General features: G+C 45.6%; 1 protein-coding gene and 1 long non-coding RNA gene across 2 annotated transcripts; both read left to right on the top strand.

Moving 5' to 3' along the window:
• The first annotated feature begins 769 nt into the window (after positions 1–769).
• DNAJC22 (DnaJ heat shock protein family (Hsp40) member C22) lies at positions 770–5,805 on the top strand. The gene is made up of 4 exons (XM_032294399.1): positions 770–1,416; positions 1,510–1,955; positions 2,914–3,860; positions 5,010–5,805. The coding sequence occupies exons 3-4, from the start codon at positions 3,021–3,023 to the stop codon at positions 5,193–5,195; spliced, it is 1,026 nt and encodes a 341-aa protein (XP_032150290.1). The 5' UTR covers positions 770–1,416; positions 1,510–1,955; positions 2,914–3,020; the 3' UTR covers positions 5,196–5,805.
• Positions 5,806–9,177: 3,372 nt separating this feature from the next.
• LOC116562251 lies at positions 9,178–10,449 on the top strand. Its single transcript, XR_004273847.1, has 2 exons — positions 9,178–9,264; positions 9,568–10,449. It is a non-coding gene; the product is annotated as an uncharacterized LOC116562251 (long non-coding RNA).
• Positions 10,450–17,660: the final 7,211 nt, after the last annotated feature.

Raw genomic sequence — 17,660 nt, 5'->3', positions numbered from 1 at the left:
AGTGACGGCCCCGTAATTGTGACAAAGTGAGTGCGGGCAGCTGGAGAGAGTGCTAGGGCGGGAGCGCTGCGGGGCGAGGAGGAGGCAGGGGCGCCTCCCCCCGCCCTGCCGCCCCCTAGTTCTTATTCTGGTCACCTCGCATCCCTCTCCTTGACTCTTCTCCAATTCCTCTTCTCCTGGCCCCTCGCGCCTTCCTTCGCTCGTTCCTCCATCGCTCTTCCCTTTCCTTCCGGTAACAGCTCTTCTCCCGCTTCCCTCACCCCACCGCCCCTCCCCGGGTGCGCCTTTTCCTCGCTCACTTCTCCCCTCTCCTCCGCCCTCCACTCATTTCTTCAGCTTTTCCTCGCACTCACGTTGCCCTTGGGCCTCTGGCTCTCCCCGCACAATCAGCTTCTCTCCCTCCCCAGCCCTAGCTTCGAGAGAGGAGCCCTAAGCCCCATCCCGACTCCCACTCTCTGGGCCGCCAGCGCAGCCCTGCATTCTTGGGTTCCCTGGCCGGTAGAGCGGGTGGCGCGCTGCTGCTGGGTGCCCCGGCGGCCATCCCCTTCCCTCTCCCTTGTGTGGCTGCCGCCCCCACCCCACCCCCTAGCCAGGAGATAGTTTGTTTGTCCAGCCGCTGCCGCGCTATTTGCAAAGATTAGAGCGCAATTAAGTCTCATTCATTATTCAGCGCCCCTATCCGCCCCCGCCCCCAGCAGTCTGAGGCGTGGCTTTGGGGCCCCTCCCAGCCTTAGCCCTGCAGTGAGCCCTAAGAGGTTATATAGAAAGCAGCATTTCCTCTCTAGGCCGAGAAGAGGGCTGAGGGCGCCGGGGGTTTGGAGGGAAGCGCTCTGCCTACCGCAGGGAGGTGACACCGGCGAGGCCGAACATTCCCCACAAACCCCCGCAAGTCCAGACTGGGGGACCTTGGAGATCCACGAGATTTCCAGAGAAGTAAACTGAGGCCCAAGGAGCTGTATGACTTAATTAAGGTCATGGAGTAGAACCCGGGATTGGAGCCCGGGACATTGAAATGAAGGTGTCTTGCATTGCAGCTCCGCGGCAGCGCAGAGGCGCGGGAAGGCAGACCACCCCCAGACTCCGGCTGCGGCCTCGCCCTCCTAGTGGTGCCTCCCGCTCTCCATCCCTCTGCTCCCATTTCTTCCTCTGGCCCTTGGCCCGTGGGACAGAGCAGCCCTGGATTGGGAGGCTCCTGAGGTCTCACGCTCAGGTGCAGAAGCAAAGCCCCTAACTGGAAGGCCCAAAGGCGGGCCCCTGAGGCAAGCTCTGTGGGGTGCTGACGCCAGCCTGGGTTGGGGGGTCCCTCCCTGCAGTAGGCAGCCTGTCAGTGGATGTCTCTGCCTTAGGGAAATTGGAGGTGGAACCGTCCAGTCTTGAAGGTCAACGGAGCGTGAAGAGAGGAGCTTGCAGCTTGAGGTGAGGGAGGAGTCATCTTTCTATGTATGGTGGTGGGAAGAGGCAATCAAGGGCATATTCTTGCATTTACAGGAGTTTATCCTTTTTTTTTAGCACTACAGATAGGAGCATCCCTTGCTCCCGCCAGGCAGCCCCTCAGTAGGGGCCGCCGTATGCTGCCGTGCCTCGGCATCCGCGCAAGGTGAGTCTGGGGACCGCCCGGAGCCGCTCTTCCTCAGCGGCAGCGCCACCTGGCGGCTGTGGTGCCTTCGGGCGGGAGGTACTGGGCCTGGACTGGGCGCTGAGCTCGCGCGAGCTGCGGGCGTCTGCAGAGCCTTGCCCTGAGTTTCCCCGCGAGGGAGGGCGGGAGGAGTCCCCGGCGGGAAGGTGATCCCTAGGGGGCCGGGGAGGGGCCCTGGGGAGGAGCCTGGCCTGGGGACGCCCGACTTCCGTGACACAAAAGACAAAGTCCATTTGGATGGAAGTAGGAGCCGGGCGAGGCAGGCCCTTTTCACTCTGTAGTCAAAGGAAATGACGCGGTCTGGGAGCAGGGCACCCAGGTACGGACGCTCAATTTGGGACTAGCGGGTGCTGGCTGGTGGTCGCTCCACGTAGAGGGGATACTGGCAGGCAAGCTTGGCGTCTGGTTTGATACAGTGAGGATTCGTCCAGCTGCTGTGGAGAGGCTTTCCAAGCCGGCCCCCCAAAAATGTGGGGTGCCAAGGTCTAGGTCAAACGTAGTTTTCCAGGATATTTTAATAGAGGGAATTCAGGACCCCTTTCAAGTTTGACCTGTGGGAAAATCGCATGGCCTGGAGAGTTCGGAAGGCTGGAGGGGGGCTAAAGCTTGGGCCAAATGTGGGAGGGCAGCCAAAGTTGGAGTTAAGTCAGGGGTGAGGCAGAGGCTTTCAAAATGTATGGGAACTTTGGAAAGGCATCCAATGCAGCCCTGCCCCTCCACACATCCCCCCATGAGTCATTTGGGGTCATTGGTCTCAGAGGAGGTCTGAAATTTAAACAGCTTCCTCCTCTAAATCTGGAGTCACTGTGGTTGTAAAGAATGGGACTGAGGAGCTAGGGCAAGGGATATGAGATAAATAGCATTGTGAGGACTCAGGCAGATCTGGAGTCTACTTTTTTTTTTAATTGAGACACAGTTTTGCTCTTGTCGCCCAGGCTGGAGTGCAGTGGCGCAATGTTGGCTTACTGCAACCCTCCACCTCCTGGGTTCAAGCAATTCTCCTGCCTCAGCCTCCTGAGTAGCTGGGATTACAGGCGCCCACCACCATGCCTGGATAATTTTTTGTATGCTTAGTAGAAACGGGGTTTCACCATGTTGGGCAGCCTGGTCTCCAACTCCTCCCCTCAAGTGATCCACCTGCCTTGGCCTTCTAAAGTGCTAGGACTGCAGGTGAGAGACACTGCACTTGGCCTGGATGCTACTTTTATTAGAAGGAGAAATGGTTGTTGTGTTGGAGCCTGGACATCATCTTATGACTCTGCTTTTCCATCTCTTAGGACCTAAGGACAACTCTGGGGCCATGACATCCATGATTCTCACAGAGGACCCTGAGATTTCTACGCTGTGAGCAACTGGACCTGTTCTGAGACCTTTGCCTTAGAGGATGGCCAAAGGGCTCCTGGTGACCTATGCCCTCTGGGCTGTGGGGGGCCCTGCTGGGCTCCACCACCTATACCTAGGAAGGGACAGCCATGCCCTGCTCTGGATGCTGACCCTGGGGGGCGGTGGGCTGGGCTGGCTTTTGGAGTTCTGGAAGCTCCCAAGCTTTGTAGCTCAGGCCAACAAAGCCCAGGGACAGAGACAGAGCCCCCGAGGGGTGACACCCCCTCTAAGTCCCATTCGATTTGTTGCCCAGGTGATAGTTGGCATCTATTTTGGCCTTGTGGCGCTGATTAGCCTTTCTTCCATGGTCAACTTCTATATTGTGGCTCTCCCACTGGCAGTTGGCTTAGGAGTCTTGCTGGTGGCTGCTGTTGGCAACCAGACCTCAGACTTTAAGAACACTATAGGGGCAGCATTTCTCACTTCCCCTATCTTCTATGGCCGCCCCATAGCTATCCTGCCCATCAGTGTGGCCGCCAGCATTACAGCTCAGAAGCATCGCCGCTACAAAGCGTCAGTGGCGTCAGAGCCACTCAGTGTGAGGCTCTACCGGCTAGGCTTGGCTTACCTCGCTTTCACGGGCCCACTGGCATACAGTGCCCTCTGCAACACAACTGCCACCCTCAGCTATGTGGCAGAAATCCTTGGCTCCCTCTTGAACTGGTTCAACTTATTCCCTCTTCTTGGCCACCTCATGGAGCTTTTCCTCCTTCTGCCTTACCGGATCTGGAGGCTACTGATGGGGGATCCTGGCTTCAACAGCAGCTACTTCCAGGAGTGGGAGAAGCTCTATGAGTTTTTTCAGAGTTTTCAGGATGAGAAGCGTCAACTGGCTTACCAGGTAAGGCTTTCTTCCCCATCAGTCCTGTCTGGTGGCTCTGGTGGCCCTCATGTGGAAGGACTGTTCTCATGTCAGTTGGCCAGGCGCTGGAAGCATGCTCTGGCTTCTTTGGGTATCTGTGTGCAATGGGCAAAGGTTACAGAGGCTGTAATAGTGAGTAGGAAAGCTATATGTGTATATTGTTTACTTTTTATTGAGGTACAAAGTATATAAAGTGCACTAATTTTATGTATACCCCGCTTAGATCAGGGTATGAAACATTTCCAGCACTAAGGAAATTTTTTTATTCCCCTTCTCAGCCTATACTCGCACCTTCAGAGGTCATCTCTGTTCTGACTTTTGTCACCATACATTAGTTTTGTTCATTCTTGAGCTCCAAATAGGTGGAACCATCAATATGTATTCTTTTGCATTTGGCTTCCTCCTTCCCTCCCTTCCTTCCTTCTTTACTTTCTTCATTCCTTCGTGACGGAGTCTTGCTCTTTTGCCAGGCTAGAGGGCAGTGGCGTGATCTTGGCTCACTGCAACCTATGCCTCCCAGGTTCAAGTGATTTTCCTGTCTCTGCCTCCTGAGTAGCTGGGACTACAGGTACACGCCACCACCCTCAGCTAATTTTTGTATTTTTGGTAAAGACAGGGTTTCACCATGTTGGCCAGGATGGTCTTGAGCTCTTGGCCTCATGATCTATCTGCCTCAGCCTCCCAAAGTGCTGGGATTACAGGTGTGAGCCACCATGCCTGGACTTGTATTTGGCATCTTTCATCTTTCATTTAATGTGATGTTTATGAGATTTATTGCTCTTGTTACTTGCAATTGTAAATTGTTTTCACTGTTGTAAGTTAACCCATTGTACCATTATACCACAGTTTATAATATATAAACACAGTTATAGATATACTCCACTGTAAATAAACATTTGGGATGCTTCTGGTTTGGGGTTATTATAAATAAAGCTGCTATGAGCTTTTATTTTTTCTAAAATAATTTTTTTCTTATTATTACTCTGTGATTCTAAGCAGAGCTTTCCCATGGGCAAGTAAAAGCCAATTCTAGAGATATGATAGTCTGATTTAGCAAAGGTGCAAGGAGAGGCCCAGGTACTCTGACAACTTGGAATATTCTGATTTGTCATCTTCTGTCTCCATAAGGTTTTGGGCCTCCCAGAAGGGGCAACAAATGAAGAAATACATCAGAGTTATCGGGAGCTAGTGAAGATCTGGCACCCAGACCACAACCTGGACCAGACAGAGGAGGCACAGAAGCACTTCCTGGAGATCCAGGCTGCATATGAAGTCCTGAGTCAACCAAGGAAGCACAGGGGATCCTGGAGGTGAGAAGAAACTTCCCCCTGAGGATGGACTTCCTAGCAGAGCTTGGCAACTTGTCCCAAATCTAGCTTTGCCCACAAACGGCATCCCAACAGCATTAAAGAAACTGCTTGGTGGCTCACGCCTGTAATCCTGGTATTTTGGGAGGCTGAGGCAGGCAGATCACCTGAAGTCAGGAGTTCAAGACCAGCCTGACCAACATGGAGAAACCCTGTCTCTACTAAAACACAAAAAATTAGCCAGGTGTGTGGTGGTGCACACCTGTAATCCCAGCTTCTGGGGAGGCTGAGGCAGGAGAATGGCTTGAACCTGGGCGGTGGAGGTTACAGTGAGCCAAGATCATGCCATTGCAGTCCAGCCTGGGCAACAAGAGCGAAACTCCATCTCAAAAAAAGAAAAAGAAAGAAACTGCTTGCAGTGGACATGAGAAAACCTTAAAGGAGTGAGAAAGATTGTAGTAGAAGAATGTGTTTATATTCTCAATTTCTGTATTCTTGGCTATTGTAATTTTTTCTTAAATTACAATAACCAGAGACTGAGAGGCATATTGTAAAACAATCAAATATCTTTTAGAGTATGTATGACTATTAATTATCAATAAAAAAATTAGAAAAAATATATCTTTTAGAGAACACACCACTTTATCCTACCCACATTGTATTGATACGTGATGGAGGAAGGTTATTTAACTATTTTTTTTTTTGAGAGGGAGTCTTGCTCTGTCTCCCAGGCTGGAGTGCAGTGGCACCATCTCAGCTCACTGCAACCTCTGCCTCCTGGGTTCAAGTAATTCTCATGCCTCAGCCTCTCGAGTAGCTGGGATGACAGGCATGTACCACTATGTCCAGCTTATTTTTTGTGTTTTTAGTAGAGATGGGATTTCACTATGCGGGCCAGGCTGGTCTGAAACTCCTGGCCTTAAGTGATCCACCTGCCTCAGCCTCCCAAAGGGCTGGGATTACAGGGGTGAGCCACTATGTCCTACCTATAAAAAAGGTTTAAAAATTTTTGCCAATGAATTTACTTATATACCATGATTTCAAGATCCAATTAATTTTCACACCATTTTAATGTTGCCAAGAATTGACATACATTTGCTTTGCCAAATACTTATAGTTTGTCAAATTATCATATGGAATTTTCATAGGCTATTAATAATTTTTAAATATGATATGTAGCACTACTGTAAAACATAAATATATTCAAAATAATCTATAAGGAAAAAGAGCAAGGAGTGATTAGGGTCTTTACTTGATATGGAAAATTATTTTACTGTTCTCGATGTTTTTTGTTTTTTTGTTTTGAGACAGAATCTTTCTCTGTTGCCAGGCTGCAATGCAGTGGTGCAATTTCAGCTCACTGCAACCTCCGCCTCCGGGGTTCAAGTGATTCTCCTGCCTCAGCCTCCCAAGTAGATGGGACTACAGGTGCACGCCACCACACCTAGCTAATTTTTTATTTTTAGTAGAGATAGGGTTTCACCATGTTGGCCAGGATGGTCTCATATCTTGACCTCATGACCTGCCCGCCTCAGCTTCCCAAAGTGCTGAGACTACAGGCGTCAGCCACTGTGCCTAGCTACTGTTCTCAAATTTTATCACGGGTTTTTGTTGCAAAATATGGGAATATTTTAATTTACTGAAGTGGGAACTACTGATAAGCAGTTCTTATTTTTCCAGCATAAGCAAGGCTACAATAAATATCTTTGACTATATGCACTTTTGCGTTTTGTTTTTTGTTGAAGCTATATCCCAATTAAGTGATAAATAGGGTAAAACAGAAGACATGGTTTTACAGTTTTTATTAATATTGTATCAGGCCAGCCATCGTGGTTCAGGCCTGGCATCCCAGCACTTTTCAAGGCTGAGGTGGGAGGACACCTGGGGTCAGAAGTTCAAGACCAGCTTGGGCAACCAGCAAGACCTCACCTCTAATAAAAAAATAAAACAAACAGCCGGACGCGGTGGCGAGTGCCTGTAGTCCCAGTTACTTGGGAGGCAGAGGCTGGAGGATCGCTTGAGTCCAGGAGTTCTGGGCTGTAGGGCACTATGCTGATTGGGTGACCGCACTAAGTTCAGCATCAATATGGTGACCTCCCAGGAGTAGGGGACCACCAGGTTGCTTAAGGAGGGGTAAACTGGCCCAGGTCAGAAACTGAGCAAGTCAAAACTCTGGTACTGATCAGTAGTGGGATCTCGACTGTGAATAACCACTGCACTCCAGCCTGGGCAACATAGCAAGACTCTGCCTCTTAAAAAATAATAAAAATAAAAATAAAAATAAATAAAAATAAAACAAACACAAAATTAGCTGGGCGTGGTGGCACATGCCAATAGTCCCAGCTAGTTGGAAGGCTGAGGTAGGTAGACTGCTTGATCATGGGAGGTTGAGGCTACAGTGAACTATAATAGCACCACTGCACTCCACCCTGGGCAACACAGCAAGACCCTGCCTCAAACAATTGTATTTGATTGATATTGTATCAGATTTCTTCTGAAAAAGATTGTAACAATTTAGACTTTCACCAAGTGCAAGAAACTGGCCTTTTCTTTGTAACTGGCATGGAATGTTACCACTCTTTTAAACTTGTCAAGATGATGGTGAGAAATAACATCTAATTACTTTATTTATTTATTTAGAGATGGGGTTTCACCATGTTGACCAGGCTGGTATTGATCTCCCGACCCCAGGTGATCCACTCGCCTCGGCCTCCCAAAGTGCTGGGATTACAGGCATGAGCCACCACACCCGGCCTCTAATTACTTTAATTTGCATTTCCCTAACGCTTAATGAAGTTCAGCATCTCTTCAAATCTTTATTGGGCATTTGCATTTTCTCCTCAGTGAATTGCTTCATCATATTCTCTATTTCTTTTTAAAGTGTGTTCCAATTTGTTTCTCTGAAATCTAGTTTGGTGGTATCCTTGCATTTTAGAAACCTTAAACATTTATAATATGTGTTGTAGATATTATTTCCTAGCCTATGACTTGTCTTTCATCCTTGAGCATGAGTTTTAGTGTCAGAAGAACCAACAGTAGGATTTGAATTAGGTTGCATTATTTTCTAGTTGTCCTATTTTTTATTCTTTCAGCCTCTTAGAATCTTAGTATCCTTTACAGCTGACATAATAGTATCCATTTTATTTTTTAAAATTTTTTGGCTGGGTGTGGTGGCTCACACCTATAATCCCAGCACTTTGTGGGGCCAAGGAAGGCAGATCACCTGAGTTCAGAAGTTTGATACCAGCATGGCCAACATGGTGAAACCCCGTCTCTACTAAAAATACAAAAATTAGCCAGGCGTGGTGCCACTGCACTCCCGCCTGGGTGACAAAATGAGACTCCGTCTCAAAAAAATTATCAAAAAAAATAAATTCATGTATTTACGTATTGAAACAGGGTCTTGCTCTGTTCCCCAGGCTGGAATTTAGTGGGGTGATCATAGCTTGCTTTATCCTGGAACTCCTGGGCCCAAATGATCCTCCTGACTCTTTTTCCCAAGTAGCTGGAACTACAGACAGGCACCACCCTGCCTGGCTTTTTGTTGTTGTTATTGTTTATTTATTTGTTTTTATAGAGATGGGGTCTTTCCATGTGGCCCAAGCTGGTCTCTAACTCCTAGTTTCAACCAACCCTTCTGCTTTGGCCTACCAAAGTTCTGGGATTACAGATGTTTGCCAAGTATCTACTTTAAAAGGGTTGCTATGGCTGGGTGTGGTGGCTCACACCTGTAATCTCAGCACTTTGGGAGGCCAAGCCTGATGGATCACCTGAGGTCAGAAGTTCCAGACCAGCCTGGCCAACATGGTGAAACCCTGCTCTACTAAAAATATAAAAATAAGCCAGGCTCATTTTCAGTGGGGCACACGCCTGTAGTCCCAGCTACTCTGGAGGCTGAGTGGGGAGAACTGCTTGAAGCCAGGAGGCAGAGGTTACAGTGAGCCGAGATTTTGCCACTGCACTCCAGCCTGAGCGACAGAGTGAGTCATAGTCTCAAATAAACAAACAAACAAAATAAAAACAAATAAGTAAATGAAATGAAAATTAAACCCAAAATACAGTCTTAAAAAAAGGAAGTTTAGCCGGGCGCGGTGGCTCACACCTGTAATCCCAGCACTTTGGGAGGCCGAGGCGGGTGGATCACGAGGTCAAGAGATCGAGACCATCCTGGTCAACATGGTGAAACCCCGTCTCTACTAAAAATACAAAAACATTAGCTGGGCATGGTGGCGCGTGCCTGTAATCCCAGCTACTCAGGAGGCTGAGGCAGGAGAATTGCCTGAACCCAGGAGGCGTAGGTTGCGGTGAGCCGAGATCGCGCCATTGCACTCCAGCCTGGGTAACAAGAGCGAAACTCAAAAAAAAAAAAAAAAAAAAAGGAAGTTTAGTAAATAGGAAATGTAAGACGTTAACAAGTGAGTCTTCCTTGTTTTCTACCTTAGTCGATTTAATGGAATCCAGTGATTTCATATTCTCCCATTTACACAAATCAAAAATTCACAGATCATTTGAAGAGTTAGAAGGGAACTGAGAAGGCCTGTATCCCAAGCAACTATATAGTACAGAATCTTGGGAACAGCTTGCCTCAGAGATGACCATTTTGGCTTTTGTTTGAATTATAAATCTTATACCTGCCTCACCTTTTAGACATCCTTAATTGTTCCCTAAATTTGCTTCCCTGTAATGTCTTTCTGGACCTGCCATCTCTTGCTCCAAAGAACAAAAACAAAAAACCCTTTCTTGATGAGAATCTGCTCTTCATCTCCTATCCCTCTAAATCTTCCATTTGCCACATTTACCATCAGCCAGTTTAAGGAGGAGGCACTGTAGTCTGAGTGAGGAGGGATGAAAAGATGAAGAGATGGGGCTCTACTTCTGCCTCTTGCATTGATCATACTGGTGACTTTGGGTGAGCCACTTTTCCACTGGGGCCTCAGTTCCTTTCTTGTCATGTGAGGAAGATGGACTTAGATGATTTTTTTTTTTTTTTTTTTTTTTAGACAGAAATTTTTGTTGCACAGGCTGGAGTGCAGTGGCACGGTCACAGCTCACTGTAGACATGACCGCCTGGGTTCAAGCGATCCTCCCACCTTAGCTTCCCAAAGTGTTAGAATTACAGGCATGAGCCACTGACCCCAGCCTAGATGACCGTTAAGATTACTTCCAGCCCTCTATTCTGTAGTTCTTTTCAGCTGAGGCTTGTATTAAATGGTTTGATTTGTCATCTTCTGTCTGCCCCCTTGTGGACATTGTTTTGGGAAGAAAATAAAATTCTAATTGCTTGAAGAGCAGTATAATGACCATCATCTATCCCACCCTCCAAAAATTCACTTGCATCACACTGTTTGTTTTCAATTATTCATGTTCACTTCTAGTCCTCATTCATAAATGTACATCCTTTAACATGGTTGAATCATATCAGGGACATAATTTTGTACTTTTTCCCTCCTTCCTGATAATGTCTTTACAGTAAAATGTAAAAATGCTTGGGATTCAATGAACTTTTAAAATATTACTATAAAGACTTTGTCATTATATAGTTAATTGAGATATAATTCATATAGCTTAAACTTCACCCTTTAAAAGTGTACAATTCGCCGGGCACGGTGGCTCACGCCTATAATCCCAGCACTTTGGGAGGCCAAGGCAGGTGGATCACGAGGTCAAGAGATCGAGGCCATTCTGATCAACATGGTAAAACCCCGTCTCTACTAAAAATACAAAAATTAGCTGGGCATGGTGGTACGCGCCTGTAGTCCCACCTACTGGGGAGGCTGAAGCAGGAGAATTGCTTGAACACGGGAGGCGGAGGTTGCAGTGAGCTGAGATTGTGCCATTGCACTTGAACCTGGGTAACAAGAGCGAAATTCCATCTCAAAAAAAAAAAAAAAAAAGTTCAATTCAGTAGTTTCTGATATATTCACAAGGTTGTATAATCATCACCACTATTTAATTCCAGAATATTTTACCATGCCAAAAAGAAACCTCATACTCCTTAGCAATCAATCTCTGTTTCTTCTTCCTCCTAGCCTCTGCAATCACTGATCTACTTTCTGATTCTCTAGATTTGCCTATCATGGACATTTTATTTAAACAGCATCACACAATATGCTGCCCTTTGTGTGTGTCTGGCTTCTTTCATTGAACATAGTGTTTCTAAGACTCAAATATGGGCTGGGCACAGTGGCTCATGCCTGTAATCCCAGCACTTTGGGAGGTTGAGGCAGGTGGATCACCTGAGGTCAGGAGTTCGAGACCAGCCTGACCAACATGGTGAAGCGCTGTCTCTACTAAAAATACAAAAATTAGCCAGGTGTGGTGGCATGCATCAAGTCCCAGCTACTTGGGAGGCTGAGGCAGGAGAATTGCTTGAACCTGGGAGGTGGAGGAGGTTGCGGTGAGCTTGGATCACACCACTGCACTCCAGTCTGAGCGACAGAAAAGAGAAAAAAAAAAAAGATTCAGCCGGGCGCGGTGGCTCAAGCCTGTAATCCCAGCACTTTGGGAGGCCGAGGCGGGTGGATCACGAGGTCAAGAGATCGAGACCATCCTGGTCAACATGGTGAAACCCAGTCTCTACTAAAAATACAAAAAATTAGCTGGGCATGGTGGTGCGTGCCTGTAATCCCAGCTACTCAGGAGGCTGAGGCAGGAGAATTGCCTGAACCCAGGAGGCAGAGGTTGCGGTGAGCGAGATCGTGCCATTGCACTCCAGCCTGGGTAACATAAGTGAAACTCCGTCTCAAAAAAAAAAAAAGATTCAAATATGTTGAAGCATGCGTTATCTTATATTTATTTTTTACAACACATCATTATATCTTAATGCTGTATAATATTCCCTTTTGGAGAAACATTTATATAATGTTGTTGTAAAGAATGTGGCATCAATATCTTCATGCCTCTAATTCATCTCTTCTCTTGAATTATTTTTTTAGAATAAATTCCCATGGGTGGGATTACTGGGTCAAAGGGTATGAACATTTTTTATAGCTCTTGTCAATATTGCTCTTAAACTGTGGTGCCCAGAACTAAATGCAATTCTGAGATGTGTTCAGACAGAACAGGGTACTGTGGGGCTATTACATTCTCAAGGTCTGAACAATATATCATCCTTTAAATCCAGCAGCCTAAAAATTTATCAGCTTTTTTTGGTTGCTATGTAAGTGTGACTCATTGAACTTATAGTCAACTGAGGCCCTTAGATCTTTTCCTAAGCACTGTGTCTTAGAGCTATGTTTGCATCTACTCTAGGACCCAGGAGGCTTTTGAGGACTCACTGACTTTAATCTAGTACTGTATGTCTTAGTTTTCTTTTCTTTCTTTCTTTCTTTTTTTTTTTTTTTTTTGACGGATTCTTGCTCTGTTGCCCAGGATGGAGTGCAGTGGTATGATGTTGGCTCACTGCAACCTCTGCCTCCCGGGTTCCAGGGATTCTCCTGCCTCAGCCTCCTGAGTAGCTGGGACTACAGGCACGTGCCACCACACCCAGCTAAGTTTTTGTATTTTTAGTAGAGACGGAGTTTCACCGTGTTAGCGAGGATGGTCTCAATCTCCTGACCTCATGATCCTCCTGTGTCAGCCTCCCAAAGTGCTGGGATTACAGCCGTGAGCCACTGCCCGCTGCCCTTAGTTTTCTTTCCTCTTGAACAGTGGGGTGGTCCTAATAAGCTTGTAGAGGTGTGGTTTGTTGTAGTCTTAGCTAGGAACTGCAGATGGCGCTACAAGGCTGTCACAGGGTAAAATATGTCCCTCGCTTGCCCCCTTCACTTAAAAAAAAATGTGGTAGTGGCACCTCCAAAGCAGGTTTGTTACCAGAGTTCAGTCCTCTCCTTTTGCTGAGAAGGAGCAAGAAACTATGAAGTTGGATCTGGGGTGTTATTCGAGGCAAGCTCCAGTTGAAACATGCTTTTCAGTTGTCATTTAATCTCCTAGGGGAATCTAGAGCTATCTATTTCATGTTAGAACTCTGAACACACATCTCATGCCACTGCTTTGGCTTTTGAAGTTCACACCCTGAGAAGCTGATTTAAAAAATTTTTTCTTTTGCTTCATGTTCCCTGCAATCTTTCTCTTAGCCACTGCAAGGGATTGAAAGCTGTTCAACTGCTTTTTGTTTCGTTTTTGCTAAGATGAGTTTTGAGCAATAAAAGTAGAAAATTTATGTAGGGTTCCAGCTAAATGATATTTCATTTCAATAATTTGTTCTCTTCTTTCTTTCTCATTCATCTGCTTCCCCACCTTTCATTCACCTTTTCTGTAGTCCATCTGCTTATTTGCAAACTATCATGACTCTAAGCAAGGATTTTGGACTTTCTGGGTTTAAATCTTACTGACAAGTTTCAACAGAATAAAGCAGTGCCCTGTATGTGAAACTTGGAAGAGGATATTTTAACCCACTCTATGCCAAACCTCAGTTCCAATTCTGGGCTGAGAAAGGTTGTGAAGAACATCTTCTGCTGGGCAGTGACTGAGTCAGCATGTGAGCTTGGCTTTGCAAGCACCACCTAAAAGGGCATTTTTCCTAGTATCAATAGCTCAGTCACCTTTCAGGTGAATTAGTACCAGAAAAGGAATGGGAGGTGGGCGTGATGATGGGCTGAGGTGGGGGGATTACTTGAGCCCAGGAGTTCAAGGCTGCTATGATTTTGCCACTGTACTCCAACCTAGGCAACAGAACAAAACCCTTCCTCAAATACATACATAAATAATTTATTAATCTGTCACAAGAGTGAGAAGAAAAAGGCCAGGCATAGTGGCTCATGCCTATAATCCTAAGACTTTGGGAGGCTGAGGCAGGAGAATCACTTGAACCCAAGAGGGAGGATTGCTTGAGTTTGAGACCAGCCTGGGCAACACAGGGAGGCCCCATATCTACCAAAAAAAAAAAAAAAAATTTAGCCATGCCTGGTGGTTCACACCTGCAGTCCAAGCTACTGGGAAGGCTGGAGTGGGAGGATCAGTTGAACTTGGGAGTTGGAGGCTGCAGTAAGCAACGATCCCACCACTGTACTCCAGCCTGGGCAACAGAGTGAGACCCCTGGTCTCTTAAAAAAAAAAAAAAAAGGAACGGGAAGGAGTTGCAGCACATGTCATACAAATGTCTTCAGTTCAGACATTTCCCAGTCACAGATCTGAGGGCCAGTGAGGCTTGTTTTACTCCCCCATTCCTCCTTCTGTATCCTTATCCACTTTAGACTTGGTTTCTCTTGCTTTTTTCTCTTTCCCTCCCAGGAACCACAGGAAAGGGTGTATGTTTGATATTTAGTAAATTTTATTCAGTGATAGCAAACTCAATTCCTCTTAGCAGTTGACTTTTCTTTTTCTTTTTTTTTTTTTTTTTTGAGACAGAGTTTCACTCATGTTACCCAGGCTGGAGTGCAATGGCGCGATCTCAGCTCACCACAACCTCCACCTCCTGGGTTCAGGCAATTCTCCTGCCTCAGCCTCCTGAGTAGCTGGGATTACAGGCACGCACCACCATGCCCAGCTAATTTTTGTATTTTTAGTAGAGACGGGGTTTCACCATGTTGACCAGGATGGTCTTGATCTCTTGACCTCGTGATCCACCCACCTCGGCCTCCCAAAGTGCTGGGATTACAGGCTTGAGCCACCGCGCCCGGCCTGCAGTTGACTTTTCTTGCACAGCCAAGATGATTGATCATTTCAGACCCATCTCCCTTCAGGCTCTAATTCTTCTCCATCAATATGTTTCTTGTTTTGATATTTCTGCCTTTGGCTGATGTTCTTCTTTCCTATAATTCTTTTTTTTTTTTTTTTTTTCAGAATTTTACTCTTGCCCCGGGGCGAGAGTGCATTGGTACGATCTTGGCTCACTGCAACCTTCACCTCCCGGGTTCAAGTGATTCTCATGTCTCAGCCTCCCAAGTAGCTGGGATTACAGGTGTGCGCCACCATGCCTGGCTAATTTTTTTGTATTTTTAGTAGAGATCATCATGTTGGCCAGGCTGGTCTCAATCTCCTGACCTCAGGTAACTCACCCACCTCGGCCTCCCAACCTCCTGAGTAGCTGGGATTGCAGGTATATACCACTACGCCCAACTAATTTTTGTATTTTTAGTAGATATGGGGTTTCACCATGTCGGCCAGCTGGTCTCAAACACCTGACCTTGTGATCCACCTGCCTTGGCCTCCCAAAGTGCTGGGATTACAGGCGTGAGCCACCAAGTCCAGCCAAGCATATTAATTTTTTAAGGTGACATAATCTATAAATGAAAGATAATTTAAAAACTTAATAAAATAACCTAGAGTACAGCAATACTAGTTACATCTCTTACACTTCACTAAATATCAAATTCAAGTCTTAATGAAACTGCAAGGCTCACACTGAATGGGATATTTCAGATCTGAGTTTTGGTTCCAGCATTGCCAATAATTTTGTGATGTAACACTTCAATCTTTGATAGTTGAAAGCTTTTCCCAGCTTTAAATATCTGATACACAAATGAAAATTTGGGTATGTTAGCCTTGTCTTTGGGCCTCAGTTTTGTTATCTGTAAAATGAGGAATGCTGACCTAATCAAACCGTTTTAATTGAACTTTATACAATGGATGTTCAAAGACACATTAGTCCTGCAAAAAAGTCTTGGGGGTGGGGATGGGGGTGGGAAGAGCTTCCTTGGTGAAAGCTGCACACTATATATAGCCTGCTCACTTCAATGTGAACAAAGCATAGTACCATATTAAATATTCTGGGAAGTAAATAAACCAGTTTAACTTGATTTTAACCAGTGCTTCCCTAACTTATTTGGACATGGAATAGTTTTCTCAGATAACATCTACTTAGTAAATCATGAAACAAATTTTCTGAGACACAGTTTGGACTACCAACATGAATATTCTTAGGTACTAGGGTTAGTATAGGCAAAAGGAAAAGTACAATCTTATGAGCTGTTCTCTACTGGTTTTTGTGCCTGTTCTCACTTGCAGCTTCAGTCAATGGAGGCTTTAAAACATTATGTTTCTTAATTACAGTCATTGGTTATCAAGTCTCCAAGATAATGAGTTAAATTTCTGTGCCGCTCAGGCTATAGTTGGCTTCTTTTTCTTCCTAATAAGAACATGGAATCTGGCAATCACTTAAGATACAAAATATCAAATCAAACCAAACAAAAACATTAAAGTTCTGAAGTCAAGGATCTATTTGAAAACATATCAAATTAGGTCAGGTTAATACCTGCAGAATATATCTGCCAAGGTAAAGCTTATGTCATGATTTCTCTCTAATTCTAGTTCTGGCACTTGATCATTAAGTAAACTGGGATAAATTAATTTCGTAAGGCTGAACAGAGACTAATGGATTTTATCTCAAAATGATCTTTTTCTTTTTTAACCCTTAAGATTTATGGCAAACATTTCAGAAATGTGGTTATTTGCTATGTTGGTGCCACTATACTCAAGCCTGGGCAACAGAGGGAGACCCTGTCTCCAAAACAAATGAAAAACAGTCTCTCCTATTAGATCAGGCAATCTCTTGGGAGATCATGTCTTACCCAAAACAGACCATAACGTTATCAAGAATGGGAACTTTTTTCGACAAGGTCTCACCCTGTTGCCCAGGCTGGGGTGCAGTAGTGTAATCACAGCTCACTTCAGCCTGGATTTCCTGGGCTCCACGGATCCTCTCACCTCAGCCTCCCGGGCTTGCACAAGCCACCACAGTCAGCTAATTTACTTTTATTTTTTGTAGAGACAGGGTCTCCCTATGTTGCCCAGGCTGATCTCAAATCCCTGGGCTCAAGTGATATACCTCAGCCTCTCAAAGTGTTAGCTCACAGGTGTGAGCCACAGAACCTAGCCAAGAATGGGGACTTTGCCATCCAAAAAACTTGTACTGGCTTTGCAGCAGCAACAGGCCCTATAATGAAGGCATTTCCTGAACAGAGTGACTTTTGGTGGGTGAAACCAGCCTTCGTGGAATAGGATACAAGGCCCAAATCCTACACCTCACGATGAAGTTATCCATTAACCAGGGTCATATCATCCTATTCCTACTCTGTATGGGAAGGAAGGGGAATTGTGGAAGAATTAGTCACTCATTCCTTTCTGTTCCTAAACCACTTTGTACTTTTGTGCTTCAACACTTACTATGTTATTATAGTTATTTAATAACTTAAATTTGTTGTTTGTAGAGATGGGGCTCTTGCTATGTTGCCAAGGCTGGTCTTAAACTCCTGGGCTCAAGCAGTCCTCCCACTTTGGCCTCTAAAAGTGTTGGGATTATGGGCATGAGCTGCTGCAACTGGCCTATTTAATAACTTTATGCTCCTTTGCAACTGTACACTTTCCTTGAGTAATGATATTACTTTTCTTTGTAAATGACCCAATACCTAGAAAAATACCCATCATTGAGTAGGTGCCAATTAATGAACGAAGAGAAAGCGGATATTTGGATAGATTGCTGCTGCTTCTTTTTTAATTTTTTTTTTTTTTTTTTTTTTTTTTTTTTTTTTTT

Source organism: Sapajus apella, unplaced genomic scaffold (genome assembly GCF_009761245.1).
Source record: "Sapajus apella isolate SASKATOON/1434 unplaced genomic scaffold, GSC_monkey_1.0 scaffold2, whole genome shotgun sequence".
Taxonomy (NCBI): domain Eukaryota; kingdom Metazoa; phylum Chordata; class Mammalia; order Primates; family Cebidae; genus Sapajus; species Sapajus apella.
Note: the sequence above shows the minus strand (reverse complement) of the source record. Positions and strands in the feature narration are given on the sequence as shown.

What these genes read in the sequence shown, in the direction of transcription:
- DNAJC22 (XM_032294399.1), top strand. Translation starts at nt 3,021, where the DNA reads ATGGCCAAAGGGCTCCTGGTGACCTATGCCCTCTGGGCTGTGGGGGGC. An exon ending in AGCGTCAACTGGCTTACCAG is followed by an intron (nt 3,861 to 5,009) that starts GTAAGGCTTTCT and finishes TGTCTCCATAAG; the next exon opens with GTTTTGGGCCTCCCAGAAGG.